The sequence below is a fragment of the Rhinopithecus roxellana genome, chromosome 20 (assembly GCF_007565055.1).
Source record: "Rhinopithecus roxellana isolate Shanxi Qingling chromosome 20, ASM756505v1, whole genome shotgun sequence".
Taxonomy (NCBI): Eukaryota; Metazoa; Chordata; class Mammalia; order Primates; family Cercopithecidae; genus Rhinopithecus; species Rhinopithecus roxellana.
The window spans coordinates 9106620-9125568 of NC_044568.1; the positions used below are offsets into that span (position 1 = coordinate 9106620).

Sequence of the window (18949 nt, forward strand, 5' to 3'; positions counted from 1 at the left end):
TTCACGCACACCAAAGACAGAAAGGGTGAATCCTGAGGTCTGTTAGAATAACCAACAGTTTATTAAAAGCTTGCCTGGGGCTCTGCCAGCCCCACAGCTGAGAGGGGCTCCCACGACTGCCCCTAGGCCCAGGAGCAGACCCTTCCCCAAGGTCCTTCCCTTGTTTCCCCGCCCCAGCCCTGATCCCAATTAAAAAAAAAAAAAAGACGGCACAGGACGTCAGACAGTAACAGGGGAATGGGGAGACCCAGGCATCCTGACCCCAAGACCCCATCCTGATCCTTCTTGCCAGTAAGGTGGCCTCTCATTCTCCCCACCTCAGGCCCCAGATCTGCTCTGCCCAGTGGCAGGTCTGAGGTCCCCACTGTGAGGGTAGTATAGTTCTCTGAATATAGTATGTCTAGACCCACCCTTCCCCTCCCCCAGGGGACTAGATGAATATTTGACACGCACATCTCCCTCCTTTCCCAGGTGGCGGAGGGAGACCCTGGCACCATGGTGGGGAGGCGGGGCTCCCAGGCAGCCTTGAGGCACCTATCCCCAAGCTAGCCCTGGGCCACTGGCCAGCCCCAAGAAGCTCATGAGATGAGGAGGTGTGAGGGGAGCTGGAGCCAACATCCTGTCCTCTACCCTTGTGGGGGCCTCCAGCTCAGTGCCCTCCAGCATCAGGCTCCACCCACCCCTGCCCTGCCCAGCTTATCTGCTCCTCCCCACTGCACTTCAGGAATAGAAGTGGGAAGAACCATTGAGGATGTGGGAAGCAACACTGGTGCTGCGACTCAGGGGCCCAGGCACCGCGGCAGCAGGGGGGCCCACGTTCTCACTGCCACTGCCCCCTGAGGCTGCCCGCCGCAGGGGCTGGGGGCTGTTTCTTAGCAGCAGCAGGGCTCCGCCACGGGGTGTCCCACTCTGTGTGGGGGGCCCCAGCCAGTTTGGGGGGCCTGGGGGGGCCAGCAGAGATGGCTGACGCCAGGCGGGAGGGGGCATGCCTGGTGGAGGAGGGCCGTGACTCCAGTGTGCCCCGGAACGGGGAACGGGACGGGAGGGCCAGGCTGGGGGAGGGGGTGGAGCGGGATAGCCCTGGGCAGCAGCCTCGGCCGGGATGCCCCCCAGAGCCATGCTGGAGAAGCCCAGCCTCATGCTTTCTGCATCAAAGGCCTCAATCTCACGGGCCTGCCGCTCAAGCAGACTCCGGATTCGCTCAGAGCGCCCTGTCTGCAGGGCCAGCAGCTCCTCTTCCACCTGGGGCATCCGGAACAGAGGTTAGAGTCAGGGGCGGGAGCCCACTCTCCCTCCCCAGTCTTGGAGGCTGGGCCCCTTACCCGCTGCTCCAGCAGTGCCCGCCGCAGCGCGACCCTCTGCTCCAGCTCCCGCAGTTCCCTCTCATGCTGGCTCTCTGTGCGGATCTTGATCTTGCTCTGGTAAGCGTTGAGCAGCTCCAGCTCCTGTTGAAGCTGCTGCCGAAGGGCCTGGAACTCTGCCTCCTGGGTCTCATCAAGTCGTAGCTGGGGAAGATGAACAACCAGTTGTAGGAATCTCCTCCCCCACCCCCACTATCCTCCCCTGCCCCAGGTAGGGCTGGGCCCTAAGGTTTCAAGAAGCAGCGGTCTCAACATCTATCAGAATGGAAGATGGTCATACCCTGTGGCACAGCAATTACACTGCAGAATCTATCCCCCACGTATACTTGCACATGTGCTCGAGGTGTTCACGGAAGCGTTGTGATAGCAAAATACTGGAAACAACCTAGATGTCCACCAATAAGGGATGGGTTAAATAAATTATGGTACAGCTATATCGTGGAAAATTCTACGCTGTAAAAAAAATGAGACAGGAGTACTGACAGGGGAAGATGTCCAAGAAGTATTAAGTGGAAAAAGGAAGTTAGAGAATAGTAAATGTAAAGTATGATTCCATCTGTGTTTAAAATTCATATATTCTTTCAAAATGTGCACTGAAAAAATACAAAATACAGGTAATTATTAACAAGTTGCCTGGGAGAGGTGGGACTGGGTGAGAGAACGGCCTTGGGTGGGGCATTTCCACTCTCTACCCTCTCTGCACATTTTAAGTGGCCCATTCCAGTGTTAATGTGATCATTTTTTAGAACAGCAACTTTCAAAATCCTCCAGAAGTCTGAGTAAATGGGCTTGAGGGCCACACTCACTTTAATCTGCACCCTGTTTATCCATTAAACTAACTCAGGGCCAGGAAAAAATAATAGCCACTCTTTTCCTTGGTGGTTCTAGGGAATAGGCACATGGCTTTGTCAAGACCTTAAGAAAATACTAACAGAAAGAATAAAATCACTGAGGAGAATATGAAATAAATCATTGTGGAGAACACGAACAGAAGGAGAGTATGTGAGTTTCCCAAGTACAAAAGCCCTAGCTCTGTGCATGCCCTGCACCATCCAATTCTCTAAAGCGAAGTACAGAGCCCGGCCTCTAGCGCGCTCCCTCCCTGGACCCCAGGCCTCACCGCCTGTGAGCTGAGCATCTCTGAGATGGACTGGTCATACTGCTCGGCCAAGATCGCCAGCTTGCGGGTCTGCTCTTCCTTGAGCCGCTTAAGAAGGCTCTTGTGCTGAGCTTTGGGCGTGGTCTCCAGCAAGTGTGCTCGCAGAGCCTTGTACTGCCGAGTCTGGATCTTACACGTCTCCTGGAACTGCTTCTTGATCTGCAGCTCCTTAGACTATGCAGTGGACGGATCAAGGGGAGATGGGGGCAGCGGGGAAGAGGAAGAGGAAAAGGAGGAGGAGGAGGAACAACCAGGGAAAACGGGGAGAAGAGAGAGAAGAGGAGAGGAGACAGAAGCAGAGACAGGGAGAGGGAGAGAAACAGAAAACATGTTAGACAGAGGGGGTTGGGGGAGCTGTATACAGACAGACATGGAGAGGTGGGATCGTGTTGAGAGAGATCAGGAAGGTCTCGATGGGCAAGAGATGCGGAGAAGACAAGAGGTTCCAAAGCACGTGCACGGAGTTGGATGGGTGGGATACCCACGAGAAAACATCGGAGTTACTGGACAGGGAACTGAGGATCTTGGAAGCTCTGACCAGGCAAAGAGGGAGAGACTGTGACCTAGAGATAGAAGCACGTGAGCAAATATGAGAACGTGCACAAGAACAAGCGAGAAGAACCAGTCACACAAAACAGCCGTGAAGAAAAAGCAACACAATTAAGGACAGACACAGGAAGTCCCAGGTCCAGCGGCTCAGGGAGGAAGGCAGGGAAGGAGGAGAAGCACCGAGCTGAGAAATGGGTAAGAAGGGGCTGCCCCATTTTGGGCCACAGAGGAGAAAGGGGCAAAGGAGGTGGCCAGAAAGGGCCTGACAATTCAACCGGCCAGCAGCTGCCACCCTGACCAGATCCACATTCCAGCCCGGCCCCTCACACACTCAGCTCCCACTCCAGGCCCACACCCAGTCCTGCTGCCACAGCCCTCATACTCCGCCTGGTTGCCCCCAGCTCAGCACCCCCTACTGTGGAGGGTCTGCAGCCCCATCCCCCAACCCACTAGGGTAATGCCTGATGCAGGAGAGCAATTTGGCCCCCTGTAGCCGGGTACCATGGAGGGAACGGGTTGGGAGAAAATGCAGGGCATGAGGAGACCAAGGGCCTGGAAACTAAGAACTCTGGAAGGAACCCGCAAACAGGGGCTCTGAGGGACCAACAAGTTCGGTGAAGTTCTACAGGGGCCCAGACCCCAGAGCCGGTGGTGGTCATGGTGCAATGAAGCTATGAAGGCAGAGAGCATGAGGCTGAGGAGTGAGAGGGGCTGAGATAACGGAGATGGGGTGAAGAGGTCATGGAGCCGGGCCGAGGGTCAGCCTGGGGGCATACCGGGGAGGCTAGGCGGCAGGACAAAGCAGACAGAGGCAGCCTGGGCCAAAGGCACAGTTCCGCTCAGATATTTTATTTGTGTTTGTCTTTTTCTTTTTTTGGTGGGGGGAAGGGGACAGGTTGGAAGGGAGACAGAAAAACAAAATCAAAGAGGAGAAAAAAAAACATGACTCTTCCCACCCTCCACCACCCCTGGCCCCAGGTCTGAGTCAATGAAGGTGAGGATGAGCACACACAGCCGGGGAACAGCAATAACTTAGGGGAGGAGCGCCAGGAGAGCACAGAGTGACTGCTGGACTCCACGGCTGAGACTGCCTGTCTACAGGTCTGAAGGGCTGGGCCTGGGGTGAGTGAGCAAACTGAGGAAGGTGGGTGAAAAGAAAGGACTAGGGACTGGAGAAACTTCACTGAGTCGTGGGAGATAAAGTGCTCAATGCTCTAGATTTGGGCTGGAAGGGTTGTAGTCAGCTACCTCCAGGGAGGCAGGGCCCGGGACTGGCGGGTGCGGGATCTCCGCCCGGCTAGAGTCCCTGGCAGTGGCTGGTGGGAGACAGGGGGCCCTAGCTGGCGCTGGCTGCGTGGTAGTAGCCGGGGGATTCGGGTGGGCCGTTCACCCCGAAGCAGGCCCCAGCTGGCCAGTGTGTGGATGGCCCATGGGGGCAAGTGGGATGCTAAACCCTGGCTGGCCCGTGCCAGACGCCAGTTCCAGCCCTTGCACAGGGCCCAGACCCTTGCCAACAAGGCTAATGGGTGTTGGGTGGTGCGGGGATTACGCCGCCGGGGCCCAGGGATGGGCAGGCGGCTGCGGAAGCCATCCTTGTTGGTTTTGGGGTAGAGTGCAAACAGACCCCGGTCCCCCACAGCCCCACAGCCCTGCAGGGCCCGGAAGGCCATGGGTGACAGGCGCAGCAGAACCCGCAACCAGAGTCGAGATATGCCCCGGCGCACCCGGGGGCCCTGCTGCCGCACCCATCTGCCCCCCGCTGCCATAGCCACCAGAGGTAGGGCCAGGCCTGGCCAAGCTAGGAGCCAGGCAGCTCCAAGGCCCAGGGGAACACCCATGAGGCCTCGGCGCCAGCTCAGGCCCAGGACGGCCCCTAGTGCGGTACCCTGGGCCAGGAGTAGGAAAAGACTGGAGGGCAGGTGCAGGGCTGTACAAAGGAGCAGGTAGGAGGCCCCCAGACCCACCAGCCCCACCTCCAGGGCCAGCAGCGCTGCCTGCAGGCCACCCCCACCCTGGGCTGCCAGCAATGGAAGCAGCAGCAGCAGCAGGAGGGGCAGGAGGCCAGAGGAGGACCCCACTGCAAAGGAGAGGCCAGCCAGGAGGCCATGGGACAGGAGTCCGGGGAGCTGGCTGGCAGGGCCGGGCCTCAGGTGTGTTGGAGGGGGTTCAGGAGGGATGTCGGGGGAAGGACAACCATCTCCAGGATCCCTAGGGGTCCCAATCGGAGCGCCCTGTTCCTCTTCTTCCTCCTCCTCGGGGACTGGAGTCAGTGCTGGGCCCTGGACCCAGCCAAGCTCAAACTCCTCATCCAGAAGACTCCCATCCTCCTTCCCCCACAAGCTCCACGTCCCAGCCTCCTCCTGGCCAACAATGCTCCTCTCCTGGGGTACAAGGGAGGGCACCCTAAGTTCCTCTATCTCCTCCTCAGGCAGACCCCAAACTTCCTCATCAACCAGGCTCCCATGTTTTTGTGGACTGGGACTAGGGGTTCCTGATTCTTCCCCCAGAATCCTCTGCTGCTTGGGCTCCAAAGTGGCCCCTTCCTTTCCCAGAATCCTTCTCTCTCCAACTGCTTCCTCCTCCTTGCCCAGCATTCTTTGGTACAGGACTGCCTCCTGGCCAGGTGAGCAGGGCTGCTCTTCTATAGGGGTGCCTGTGCTAGGTGGGTCCAGAGCCCCAGGAATGGGGAGTGGGAGGCCCGGGGGGCGCTGGCCTGCACGTACTTTGAGGCTCTTGGGCTGCTGGCGAACCTGGGCCGCGTGCTTCTGCCGCAACTCTTGCTCACGCCGCTTGTTGTACTCCAGCTGGTTGCCCAGCTCCGTCTGGTGCTGCAGGCGGGTGAGCTCAGCCCGCGTGCGCTGCACGGCCTGGAGCTGCCGCAGCTCCAGCTCCCGCGTGGCCTCGTGCTGCCGAAGCAGCAGTGCACACTCCAAGTCTTTCTGGGTCTGCTTCTTGTTCAGGTCCTGAGGCAGAAGAAATGCAGGGCCCGGGGCCTGGTCAGTATCAACAAAGTGAGGGGCCAAGGGCTCCTTGGCAGAGGGAGCTGGGGATGGCAGGAGATGAGGGTGTAGGGGAGGCAAGCTCCTGCCTGTCTTGGGAACAGAGAGGCCTAAGGAAATTCTGGCAGGATCTGTTGGGGATGAGAAGTAAAAGGGGCACTGAAGTAAAGATGAACTCTTAACATCGAGGGCCAAGGGGAAAGAAGACAAGAATGAGGTAAATGGAAAAGGGTGGGTCCCTGGGATCCATGAGTGAGCGGGAGGAGAATGGAGACTGGGACGCCTACCTCCCGCAGCAGGTCCTGGTCCAGGCTGTGCCGAGCCAGCAACATCTTGCGCTTGTACTGGCGACACTGCAGCTCAAAGTACTGGCGCTGCCGCCGCAGCAGCCCTGCCTCCTCCTCCGCCTGGCACTGCTGGAGCTGCTCCTTCTGCCGCAGCAGCCACTCGGCCTTCTCCCGCTTGGGAGTGCTGGGGTTCTCCTGGAGCTCCTGGGAGAGGGTAGAGGGGAGCAGGGTCAGGGCCCACCTGGCCTGCCATTGGTCCCACCCCCGAGCAGCCCTAGCTCACCTCCTTCAGCTGTTCCTTGCGAAGTTTGTAGGTCCGCTTCTGCGCCTCCAGCAGAGCAGCCAGCTCCTTCTTCTGTTGACCAAGGATGTGCTGCTGGAACTTCCGCTCCTCGGCCTGGGCAGCTCGTGCCTCCTTCTCACCGATGGCCTGGTGCCGCCGGGCCAGCTTTTCTGCCTCTGCCCCAAAGCCAGCCCGTTGCGCCTCAAGCTCCCGCTGCAGCCGTGCACTGTGCTCCTCCCGTTCACCCCTCAGACGCGACTCCAGGGCCAGCAGCTGCTTCTGGTGCTGTCGTCGCATCCGCTTATAACCACTCAGCTGCTCCCGCAGTGCAGAGTCCTGCTCATGCTCCTGGATCTGACGGCTAACCTGGGGCAGGAGAGAGGGTGAGAGCTGGGGCTCAGCTTGGCCCCTAGTTAATTAACACAAAGGGTTTTCCGTGGGGAATAACATGGGTTTTCAACTCATGAGTTTCATTCTCATTTAGCACCTTCCTCACACACAGCCTCTCTAGCCTGTTTCCTCAACTGGATAATGGTGGTATTATCTACTTCACAAATTGGTGTGACTGAATGATAAAAGGTGGCAAGCACAGGGCCTGGTACAAGAGTAGGAACAATCCATACTAATTTGAAACAGTGAGTCAGACAGACCTAGGATCAAATCCCAGCTTTGCCACTTACCAATCACATGATCTCAAGTAAGTTAACTTCTCAAAGCACCAGTTCCCTCATCTGTTAAACGGGGAAATAATACCTCCTCATAGGGGCTGTGGGTAAGTTCAGACTCTATCTAATAAGTGTTGGCTTCCTTCCCTTTTAGCAAACATGGTGGGCCTATCACTCCCCAGGTATTGAGCTGGGATCGGGGCCACAAGATGCTGGAATAACAAGAACACTGGGCTTGGACACCTTCATCCAAAGTCTGATCTCAGGTCTCAATCTCAATTGACTCTATGTGTGGCTCTTAAACTAGTCCCGGCAGCCAAGCTCCTGGCAGTCAAGACCTCTCTGCACAGTACCGCAAAACGCCATGGGATCTGAAGAGTTGTTGGAACACAACCAGCCCCAAGCAAAGGCCATAAGAACATACTAGACTCAATCAGTGGCCTCTAAGGGGATTGCTGACGCTCAAATGCAGCTGAGCAGGAATGTGATCTAAAGGCTTATTAAAAACATGGATGAAAAGCTATGTTTTATGATAAGCCTAACCTGTGAACTGAGAAAAAGATTGCCATGAGTTGATTTTAGGAGAGGACTAAGGGCCTACTTATAGGAGCGGAGAGCCACCAAAGGCACTGGGGCAAGTGGCCCCTCTGAGCCACAGGTGCCTCCTTTCTCCAATGGGATCCTACCCTCTCCCTCCCAGGGGAGCTGGGAGGATTAACATAGGCCTGTGTGTAAGCCTGAGAGTTAACTGCTGGCATGAGACAGACACCTGAACACCATCCCTGCCCTCTGGGGCACAGAATCCGGCAAACCTATCATGATGCTGTTCAGGACCACCCAAGCACAGGGCACCCCCGGCACTGGACACCCCCGGCACAGGGCTCCACAGGCACAGGCTCCCCCCGCACTGGGCTCCCCCAGCACACAACTGTGAAGTACCTGACTTGCCAGAAGAGCCTGGGCAGGCAACCCAGGAGATGTCAGTTAGGTCAGGCCACGAAAATGGAGTAAGAGTTTGCCAAGCTAGAAACACCCAGATTGGGCCATGTGACCAAAACAGTCCACTGGGAAGAGAAGGGAAGCTGGAGGGTTAAGGGGAGCAGGCAGGAGCCAGCAACAGAAAATGAGGGTAGAATTCGGACTCGATCCCATGCCACAGGGAGGAAATCATTTCTAGACTTAAAAAGACTTAAAAAACAGATAGCAAGCAGGATGAGTGAGGATGGCTACACTCACCAGGGAGGCAGTTCGGATGGTGGCAAAGTGGTCCCGGTTTCGGCAGTAGGCCCGGCGGCGGGCAGAAGAGGTGGTGGAGGTGGGAGCTGGGGCTGCAGGCGGCTGGAGAGGGCTGGGGGTTATCTCTGGCTGGTAGGGGTCATCATATAGATTGTCAGAGCCCTAGAGGGAGACAGAAGCAACACTCAAGGCTCAGAGGCCACTGGGTCCAAAGAGAGTGACCTGAGGACAGCCACTCAGACTCAGAGGAGTGCTGTGCTTAGGGAGCAAGGGCAAGGACCCAGGTGGTTCTACAGCAGGTGGCTCAGGCCCCCCAAGGGTGAGCTGTGTACCGGCAGCCGGTGAATAATGGAGCTGTGAGAGGTGACCGTGTGCTCCCCCTCCTGCATCATGGCCATCTCCCGGGCTTCAGGGCCTTCTTCCTCCTCCTCCTCTTCCTCCTCCTCCTCCTCCTCTTCCTCGTTGTCAGAGGCATCTGCTAGGCTGTTGACAGAGCTGCTCTGGCTGGAGGCGCTGATGGACATGCTGGGCACTGAGTGGCTACTCTCTAGACTGGTCAGAGTCCCGGCCCGGTGCATGTAGGGCTCGGCCTCCTGCAAATAGGGCATAGGCTGCTGGGCAGGGAAGGGGAAGCCCTGGGGCATATGCATGGAGGTAGCGTGGGGAGATGGTGGTGTGAGTAGGGCTGGGGAAGGGGCCAAGCAGCTGCAGGGGGTAGGCACACATGGGGCATAAGGAGGGGTGTCAGGGCAAGTTGGGTCACCTCTTCCTCTTCTGGGGCCTCAGCACCAGGGCCGTTGGGTGCCTCTTGGAACAGGATCTTCTTCATCTTGCGGTACTGCAGGTTGTCCAGCTCCCGCACGGCATCCTTGGTCCTCTGGATCAGGTCCATGATGACTGTGGGTGGCCGCTCCCGGAGCACAAAGCGGTGCTGGGGGAAAAGGACACTGAGGCCTGCTGCCAACTCCCCTTCCCCCTACAACCCACAGCCCTTGGCATTCCCTCCAGCCTGAGGCACTCTTCTGGGCCCATGCCCACCATGGGTTGATGCTGGCCTTGTCCCAAGCCCTTCTCCCACAATAATTTTCTGTACCACCTAGTACCTACTCCCTAGACTCTTCTTCCTCTAAGCATGGCTGACAGGCAGGAACAGTCAGGAGATCTGGATTCTTGTCCAGCTCCTCTACTAAAGGGCTATGTGACCTTGGACATGTCATGAGGCCCCTGTGGGCTTCATACAGTATCCTACAATTATAAAACAAGTAGGTCCAATTACATAATCTGAAGTTTCCAACTAAGGCTCCTCAGGTCCCTACGGGTCTGTGAAGGGAATGGGGCCCCTCTATTTTTGACAATTCAAAAAACACCTAAGGGAAATCATACATTTACCCATGATAAGGCTACACAGGCTTTTGGCTTGCATTACATCAGATCAGTGGGGCAACCCTGGTTATCGCACGCTGACCAGAAGCTCTGGCTAGCAATTACGTAAGTCTTTGATTAATAAAAGATGGGAAAACAGATTATTACTTAATAAATTAAGGCAGTCTGGTAGATAAAATCTCATAAAACACAGAGTCCACTGGGCATTGGGGATGGGGTGGGAATTAATCAATGAAGCTCTTGGTGGAGGAGGAACTGGGAACCACTAATTTCCCTAGGGGTTCTTGTGGCTTTAACAAGCTACAGTTCCAAGAGAATGCTAGGCCAGCAGGCCCTCACCTTCAGGAGGACCTCTGAGGTTGGTCTGTCTTGAGGGATTTTCTGAAGACAGGAGTCGACAAAATTCCGGAAGTACTCAGACCTGAAAGTCACAGGGGGTGGGAGAGGGGTGGGGAAGGCATGAGCCAGGTATCTGTACCCCATGGCCTAACCCCTGGGCCCAGATTCGGAATCTTCAGTCCTCACCAGTGTCCTGACTGGAGCACGGGGGATTCGTTCTGTGCAATGTGGTATAAGGCACTCATCGCATTCATATTAAACAGCGGTGGTTTCCGTTCCGCTACAGAAAAAGGTGAAAGGGAAGAAGGTGAGAGGTGGCAGGGGGTAGAGGACAATGGAATGAAACTGAGACGACTTGGGTTCAAACCCCAGTTCCTTGACTTCCTTGCTACATGACCTTGCAAAGTTCCTATCATCCTGTTGCATGTCAATTAATTCCTTCCTCTGTAAAATACAACACCCATCCTCTCCACTGCACACAGGTGGAACAGGGGTCAAAGAAAATAACATCCACCAAAGCAGTAATGAAGGCAGAAGGACAGCCATTCAGTTATCACCCCAACTAATACTTCTTAGGTACCAAAGCGAGCAAATAACTTGATAATTGCTATGGAGAAGATAAAAACAAGAATTAGGCCCTGTCCTCAAGGAACTTTCAGTCTAAAAAAGAAGATTAAATAGGACTGAAAAAATAACATCAAAGTATTAACTGGTATAAGAGGGAAACAGGGAAGTGGCTGGGAAGTTGAGAGTATGCAGTGGGCCTTCAAGCTAGTATTATCTTCAGGGAATTCAGAGAAGGGCTTTGTAGAAAGCCCTGAGATTAGAAAGGAAAGTGCAAGCTACGAGTCCCTAAGAGTCCCTTGTAGCCCAGACAAACGTCATGTTGTTTTAGCCTAAATGGTGATTTTTTTAAATTAACTGCCAATAGTAATAATCAAATAATAATATAAATTTCCAGTTTCTCCTTAAGAATTAGATCTGTTGAAATGGAGTCTACATTACTGCATAACAATGGTCTGAAGATAAGCATTAGCTGCCCTCTTTCTATGGAAACAGCAATCTCCAGTTTGCCACAGCCTCCTCCACATTGCTTCCCTGATACTGACTTAGTAACTGAGTTGACATTTATAATCAGACTTGATTTTTTTTTTCAAATAGTAGAGTAATATTTCTTAGTATTCACATCTCTTCCAAAAACTAGAAATAAAATGGACAGATCTAGTTTTTTCTTATACTTGGGTCTGTTTCTTACATTTTTCATCAACTGTCTGGGCCTGGCATCAAATGGTAAATGGAGACAGTGAAGATGGAGGAAAAGGGCTTGTCCAAATCTCTGACTTCGGGCAGAGGACCTAATACGAACCAAGGCAAGGAAGTGGAAAAGTTCATGACACACTCAGAGCGTGGGGCCCATGAAGGAAAGGGCCAGGCTTTAGGAAACAAACTCTCTAGGTTGGTGCGAGGAAGGATGGGGATGGCTTCAGTCTTGAAGGCAACAGGGGGCCAATCATGGCTCCAAACAGGGAGTGAAATGACAGCACTGAGCTTATGTAGACCTCTCTGGCATCAGTACTTAAGACACACTGGAAGGGAGAAGAGACTGGAGAGATCATTGCAGGAGGTTGTTGTAAGAGAAACTAACAGCAGCTCTTTCTTAGGCAACTATTTTGTGCCTGACATTATGTTGAAAGCTTTATAAAGGTTACCTACCTCATTAAAGAATTGTTTCAATAGTGCTGGCTGACAGAGATGAGAACCTTGACATGGCCTCAAGGCCTTAGGAACTCACTTGGGCCTAACTCTCTGGCCTTATTCTCTGCATTACATGCTAGGTTCCAAATAACTGAAGCTAGTCCCAGTTCCCCAGGCCTGCTCTTACCTCTACGCCTCTCACATGCTGTTCTCTCTGCCTGGAAAGCTCTCCCTGCATTCTGCAAACAGCTATTATTTATCTTGTGGATTGGCTTCAACATTCTGCTACAAGGAGGCCTTCTTCCGCCCTTAAACTAGGTCAAGTCCCTTGTTTTACATTTGAACCGCTCCTGTAACTTCTACAGACAGCATTCATCACATTGAAAGAAAACATGCCTGCCTGGTTTCCCTAAATCAAATGTAAGTTCCATGAGGGCAGGATACTCATTCACTGCTATCCCTCCAGAATCACAGTCCATGGCACTACACATGATGGGCACTAAGAAAAGATTTAGAACCAGGATAGTGGACAGGAAGAGATGAATGCTACAAAATCTCTAGGCCTAAGAGCTGGCAGAATTTGCCAGCTGCCTGTATTGGGGCTCCAGGGTAGGGTCACAATGGACAGGAACTTGGAGGCCTGGGATCCTATCCCTAGGAGAACGGGGTAGTCTGGGAAGTAACAGAAGAGAACGGAAAAGAAGATGAGGGAACAGAGAGGATGTTCTTACCCAGCTCGATGCAGGTTATCCCCAAGGACCAGACGTCCACTTTGCCATCATACTGCCCCTCATCCATGGCCAGGATCACCTCGGGTGCCATCCTGGGAGAATGGTCAGGAGAGAGAGGCAAATCACCCGCCAAGACCCTGTCACTCGTACTCCAAACATCCTGGGAGCTCTCTCCACTCACCACCTACTCACTCACTCACCAGTATGGGGTGCCCACGAAGGAGTTGGCAGGTGCCATGATGGACGCAGAACCAAAGTCCCCCAGCTTCACTAACCCTGGCTCTGACAGCAGGATGTTTCCAGCCTTCACATCCCTGCCAGAGGCAAAGTAGAGGGATGAGACATGTGTCTCAGGAAAGCCAGGCAGGGGCAGCCCAGTTAAGTGACAGGTGGTGCAGATAGCAATCCCCTCCCAGACATTGCCGGTGCTGCTTGTACCTATGGATCATGTTGTGGGAGTGCAGATACGCCAGGCCCTGAAGCGCCCCGTGGGTCACGGCTGCGATCTCTACCTCCTGAAGGGGTTTCTTGTGCACTGGAGAGTGAGGAAGAACATCAACCCGAGGGAGCGCAAGGGTGGGACTGGAATAAGTTCCCCTTAACCCTTCCCTATGACTCCCCTGCTCTTCTCCCTTCTCCACTTATTGGCCCATGAGTCACTTACCTTCTAGAAGGTCAGAAGCTGAGCCCAGGCAATACTCCATCACCAGCTACGGAAGAGACAAGGGTCAGAGATCAGAGTCTCCTGGGCAGGGACTCAAAACAGAGCTTCCTCGAGTGTCCTGCACTCAAGCTATGTCCCCGGGGTGATAACAGGGAGGAAGGGCAACTGGAGACAATGAGGGGGTGGTGGGAGAGTTTCAGAGTCCAGGCCCAAGACATTCACCACCGCCCATCTGAATCCCTTCAAACTCCCATTCAATCTCCGCATCCTCCAACCCACAGTGACCTGTCCCACCTGCTAATAGCCTATGTCACTCTGAGCCAGGCTTCTGCTCAGTGGCTATGTCTGAGGACTAAAGCAGTCAAAAGAGACTTCCTCCTTTCCAAGATCCCACAACAGCACCATGAACAGGGCCCACCTAAGACACTGGACCAGGATAAGGACGGGTGTGAATAGGGGTAAAGATCAGGCCGGAGTCTGGCACCAGCTCACCCAAGCCGTGTGCTCCCTCAGGTAACAGCCCCGGTACTGAATGGTGTTGGGATGCCGGAGCTTCTGTAAAAACCGCACCTCCTTGATGATGTCTTGCCATTTCTAGGGGGTCAGGGTAGGGAGAGGTTACCCAGCCTGCACCTTGAGACAGGGGTCCCCTGTCCCCAACCTGGCTGTATTGCACCTGGCCTACCTCATTGGACTGCTTTCCACTGTAGGACATCTTCTTGATGGCCACCACCTCACTATTCCGGACATCCCGGGCCTAGAGGACCAGACCAGAAGGTGTTGAAGGCCCCAGTGAGAGCCAGGCATGGGAAGACTTGCTGGCCCAGCAGAAGAAGGCAGGAAAGACCAGTGTGATGGAGTAGTGTGCAAGGGCTGTTGGGAGTTCCACAGGAGTAGGAAGAGTCCCCATCTCTATTATACCATCCCAGGACCCAACTCACAAAGTATACGGCTCCAAAGCTGCCATGGCCAATTTCCCGGAGGTCAGAGAAGAGCTTTTCTGGGTCATCTTTGAAGAAGAGCTCAGCCACATCTGGGTCCTTCAGGCTCCCGGCCCGGCCCCCAGCTGGCATGGTGGCCCCTGGGGGCCCTGAGAGTGGGGCCTGGCCTGGGGAATGGAAATGGGACCCTTAGAGCAAGGACTGAGCCTTCAGGGAGAGGAAGGGACCCATCAAGTTTCTGCCATCTCCTCCCCTCATTCCCTGATGAGGGGGAGGCACTACTGAGGAAGGGGAGGGGGAGATTAGGAACGACATCAAAGCTCCAAAAAATGAAGTTGCCCTGGCAACCAGATCACGCGGGCTAGGTCCCTGGAGTCCCTAAAACTGCTAGGAAGATTCTGGGAAGCTAAGCATCCTCACCACCCCCTTCAGCACTCAACAAGTTCTCATTTCCCTATAGCCCCTGTATCTCCCCTCAAGGATAAAACATTCTGCCTCCCAGGCAGCACTCCAGAGCCCCAAGTGTCCTGTCCCATAAGTCCCATACCCCAACTGTTTCCAGGCACCTTTCTGTTCCCCTTGGCGCTGAGGCCCCCTCCTCCCTCAACCTCTCACACCCTGGAAGAGAACAGGAAATGGCCAGGCCGGAGGCGGTGGAAATCCGTCCATTGTTAGAAGTGGGTACTGGCCCAGAGGGGCCCGCAGAGTCACTCTCAAAAAGGGCAGGGGGAGATCTAGAATAGGAAGAATAGGGATATAAATGGCATCTGGCTGTGAGGGCCTCTCTGTGGTCTGGGCCACCTTACTTGTCCTGTCCAATTGCATAAGCATCACACACAGGTACAGGACATTTGCAGGGTACAAATAACATTTACTGAGCATCTTACATGCATTATCTCTTATTCAGTCCTCACCACAACCTTATGAAGCAAGTATTAGGATTTCCCCTATATTACAGATAAAGAAACAGGCTCAGCAAGATTAAGTGCCTTGTCCAAAGCTGGTCCTCCATCATTATGATTTCAGAGCCCTTCAAAACAGACAGGGCAGAATCATGATCACCATTTCCTAGGTGAGATCACTGAGGCACAGAGAAGAAAAAGGACTTCTCCAAGGTCAGAGAACAGAACCTTCTGCTCCCTGGTTAGGCCTGCCCATTACTCTCTCAGTTGTCACTCCAAGTTCAGCTTCCCTCTTGCAGGAAGCCTGTCCTGACCACTCCAGCCATTGGGAAGAGTGCCTAGGGCACCCAGCCAAACACCCAGAGAAAGTTCCTGCAGGATACCAGAACCAAAACCTTCAAGGAGATTCCAAACAGGCTCCAGCCTAAGCACTTGTCAGAATTTGGGCACAAAGGGGCCTTCAGCAGAGCTGGACCCCTGGGGCAGAGTTCTAGCTACTTAAAAGCACCTAACAATTTTAGCATGTAATTTATTCTGTCATGCATTGTTTCCTGTTGTGTTGTTAATTTTGTCTCCTCAGTCCAACTGGAAGCTGAAGGGCAAGGAGGGAGCCTGACTCTCCAGTGAGCCCCCAGGGTGCGGGCTCAGAATAGTCTGGGAGACTGATTGATTGCTCTCTGCTCAGCCCTCAGCAGCTCCCAGGTTGCTCAAAGTAAGGCCCTTTTCTCTCTTCTGCCAGCAATAATGCCAAGCACCCCTCACCAGCACCACACACCCACACACAAAGGCAGGTGCTCTCAACTTGCCAAAGGAATCTTCCTGACCTCTTTACCAATACAGGGTCCCAGAATGCTAACCTAGGACCCAAGGCCACATGGAAGGGGTGCCACCCACTGGCAAAACATCATGCAGGTCCCTTTCCCCATAATAACAACAAACACTTGAACAATAACAAAGGTCAGTGCTAAATCATAACCACCTTCCAAAATGGACAACGTTATCTCCATTCTACAGATGAGGAAACCCGTATCAATCTGTTCCTAAACTATGCTACCAGTACATCCCATCTGCAATGTACAGCAACAGGGCTTTGAATAAGTTCCTTCTAGTTCTTGGTCTTCTCTTCAGTGAAATGGATTACAGCATGGAGCTGTTGTAAGATTTTAATGAGATCTCATACTTAGGAACACCATGCAGACACTCAGCATATGGATTTTTCCTTCCCTGCCTCCAAGGTCCCCACAAAGCTTTAATCCTTTGGGGGATCATTCTACCCCAACAGCTTGGCTTGAACAGTTAAAAGATGCCAGTAGTGCTACCATTTGTCAGGAGCGAGCCCGCTCAGGAATCCAGGCCAAACCCTGGGATCAGGGTAAAGATGAAGGTCACAGTGGATGAAAACTCCATGAGGCAGTGGCAAAAACCAGAGCCTCCCACCAGGAAAAGCTTCTGAGTAGAGCCCTCCTGGAAAGGAAGCTCATCTCACCCTCATTCTTAAACCTCATCCCAGCCTGGTCTCCTGGGGACCCCTGGCCGAGCCCAGGAAAAGAGATGGCAAGAAACAGGCATGCATCAGGGAAAGATGTGATTGAGGACTTGAGTTCAAATTCTGGTTTTGCCACTGTGTGACCTTGGGCAACCTCTCTGGGCCTCAACGTTCTCAACTGTAAAATGGGAAGATGCCAATAAAAGAGGCCCCCACAGGGTGAATGCGGGGATGTCACACGAGAGAATGGCTGTCAAAGCACTTTGTAAAAGACAGATCGTTTGACAAATAGATGAGATTATTGATACCATCCGAGCAAGAGATTGGAAGGTAACTGCAGCTGGGGGAAAACATTGCCAGGCACCTCCAAGCACACACACAAGCATACACACACGCATACACACAAACACATATACACACACTTCCTTGCAAGGACAAGAAATTCAACCAGACCAGACCTGAAAAGCAGATAAGCAGACCCACCAGCGGAATCAGAGGCATGGGATTCAACACCGCAGAACAGGCAGGAGAAAGGGGCCTATCAGGGAGGAGAGGCGGCTGTGAGGGGCAAAGTGAAGGCGAGAAGACTGAAGTGCAAATCCATCTGATTAGCTGAAGCGCCCTAGGGTGTGAACCCCGGTGACATCAGAGACCCTGTCACCTGAGGTCCCCCACCAACCAGACACAATGAAGGGAAGAGGAAGGGGAAGGGGGTGACAACAGAAGGCAAGGCTAGCCAGAGGCTGACCACTGGCTGAGCTAGGCTTCCCCATCCTGAGGAGACGGCCTACCCAAGTCCAGCTTCTCAGAAAGGCGCACCCTTTCTTCTCAGAGCTAGACACAGGGACCCGCGCCCCTGCACCCCGTGTCTCACCTGTTAGGGGTCACTATGGTGCCCCAGCGCCTCCGCTTCCGCCTGGGGTCCTCCAGCGGCTCTGCCAAGTAGGGAGAGGGGCAAGGAGACCTTTCCCCTTGCCACCTCTTCCTCGGCTTTCGCCCTTCCTGAGGGGCGGGCCCGGGAAGCCTCCCCTGGAGGGGAGGGGGTGACAACCTAATCTGACCTCGCGGTCCAGTCCTCCCCCTCCTCGAGGGCGACAGCTGCCGAATTCCGGATTTCTGATTGTGGGGTCTGAACCCCGAATATTTGAACGGGATGGAGACTGAATCCGATATTTGAACGCCTGGGGAATGAACCCCGGATACTGGTGCACGCAGGGGCCTGAACCCGATATTTGAAATTCTATGAAACAGAGACCCAGGTTTAGAGAGGTTGGGACCCGAGTCCCGGATATCTGGACTACGATAACTGATACCCGGGTATCTGAGAAGCGAGGGGCAAAGCCCGGAAATTTGGGACCAGGAGCCTGAGCCCTAGGTCTTCGGCCACCGACTGGGGGCCCACCCCGAGGACGTCCGGCCGCACGGCCCCTCTCACGCCGGGGTCCGAAGGTGACAGCCCCCACTCCCGCCCCGGCCTCCTCTCTCTCCCTTCTCTCTTCCGAGAATAGCTGAAATATTATAGCTAAGGCGCTGCTGACGGTCCCCGCGCCCTCTCTGCCTCTCCTCTTCTCCGTCTCAGCCTCTCTCCGCACCACAGCCCAGGTCTCGTCCCGGTCTCCCTCTCCCTCTTCCTCCCAATTCCAAGATGGAGACCGGGCGGGAGCGCGCAGGCGCGGTAGGGACGCCGGGCCAAAGGGGGCGGAGCAGCGAAGGACTCAGCCCCGCCCTCTCCTCTCACTGCCGCGGCCTGGGAGACCAGCAGCCGCCGAGCCCGAGTGCGCGCGCGCCCCGCCACGCGGACCCCGGGCCGGAGGAGGCGGGGAGAAGGGCTAGGCTTGCAAGGGGAGGAGCCCGGCACTCTGTCCCACGACTGGCGGTGGACAGAGCTGCAGCGCATGCGTTCGCCCCGCCTTTGCTCTCAGCCCGAGGTTGTTGCTAGGGGAAGCTTTGAGGGGGCGCGGGTGGACGGACAGCAGCGGCGATCTGCGCCTGCGCGCAGGGTGGAAGTTGGGAGGCGCGAGGGAAACTGCTGCTGGGCACGGAAAAAGCGGGAAAACAGACTGCTCCGAGGTTAGCGACCATCTAGCCTGGACGAGGGCCCCCAAGTGCGAGGAATCTTTGCGCGTCGACGCCGGGAAAACTCAATAGGTCAAATCTCTTACGGAAATTGAGGCGCTGCAGGTTGCAAGACTTGCCAAGGTCACGGTGCATTTATGTCACAGCATTTCCATGACCTGACACCCCACCCGCCCAACTAACTGTAATTATA

At 54.6% G+C, this 18949-nt stretch overlaps 1 protein-coding gene across 5 annotated transcripts; it reads right to left on the reverse strand.

Annotated features, from left to right (window-relative positions):
* Positions 1 to 38: 38 nt before the first annotated feature.
* On the reverse strand, positions 39 to 18350 carry TAOK2 (TAO kinase 2). Of its 5 annotated transcripts, none has more exons than XM_010387574.2 (19): positions 17555 to 18348; positions 14293 to 14459; positions 14037 to 14108; positions 13844 to 13945; positions 13352 to 13397; positions 13126 to 13222; positions 12888 to 13001; positions 12688 to 12779; positions 10448 to 10541; positions 10262 to 10343; positions 9303 to 9470; positions 8872 to 9132; positions 8540 to 8701; positions 6639 to 7004; positions 6356 to 6559; positions 5793 to 6032; positions 2482 to 2694; positions 1323 to 1505; positions 39 to 1242 (listed from the first exon to the last, which is right to left on the reverse strand). In XM_010387574.2, the coding sequence occupies exons 2-19, from the start codon at positions 14422 to 14424 to the stop codon at positions 721 to 723; spliced, it is 3150 nt and encodes a 1049-aa protein (XP_010385876.1). In that variant the 5' UTR covers positions 14425 to 14459; positions 17555 to 18348; the 3' UTR covers positions 39 to 720. The 5 variants fall into 5 exon arrangements, 4 of the variants coding, with proteins under 4 accessions (XP_010385876.1, XP_030780166.1, XP_010385859.1 ...); XR_004055313.1 differs by having other exon boundaries at positions 1061 to 1242; positions 1323 to 1746; XM_030924306.1 differs by lacking the exon at positions 39 to 1242 and adding an exon at positions 1642 to 1746 and having other exon boundaries at positions 1368 to 1505.
* Between the last annotated feature and the right edge of the window lie 599 nt (positions 18351 to 18949).

Coding starts and splice junctions, on each gene's coding strand:
- TAOK2 (XM_010387557.2), bottom strand. CDS start 14,424: ATGCCAGCTGGGGGCCGGGCCGGGAGCCTGAAGGACCCAGATGTGGCT. Junction 12,780..12,887: donor TTCGTGGGCACCCCATACTG/GTGAGTGAGTGA, acceptor CCATTCTCCCAG/GATGGCACCCGAGGTGATCC. Junction 6,033..6,355: donor ACCAGGACCTGCTGCGGGAG/GTAGGCGTCCCA, acceptor CTTCTGCCTCAG/GACCTGAACAAGAAGCAGAC.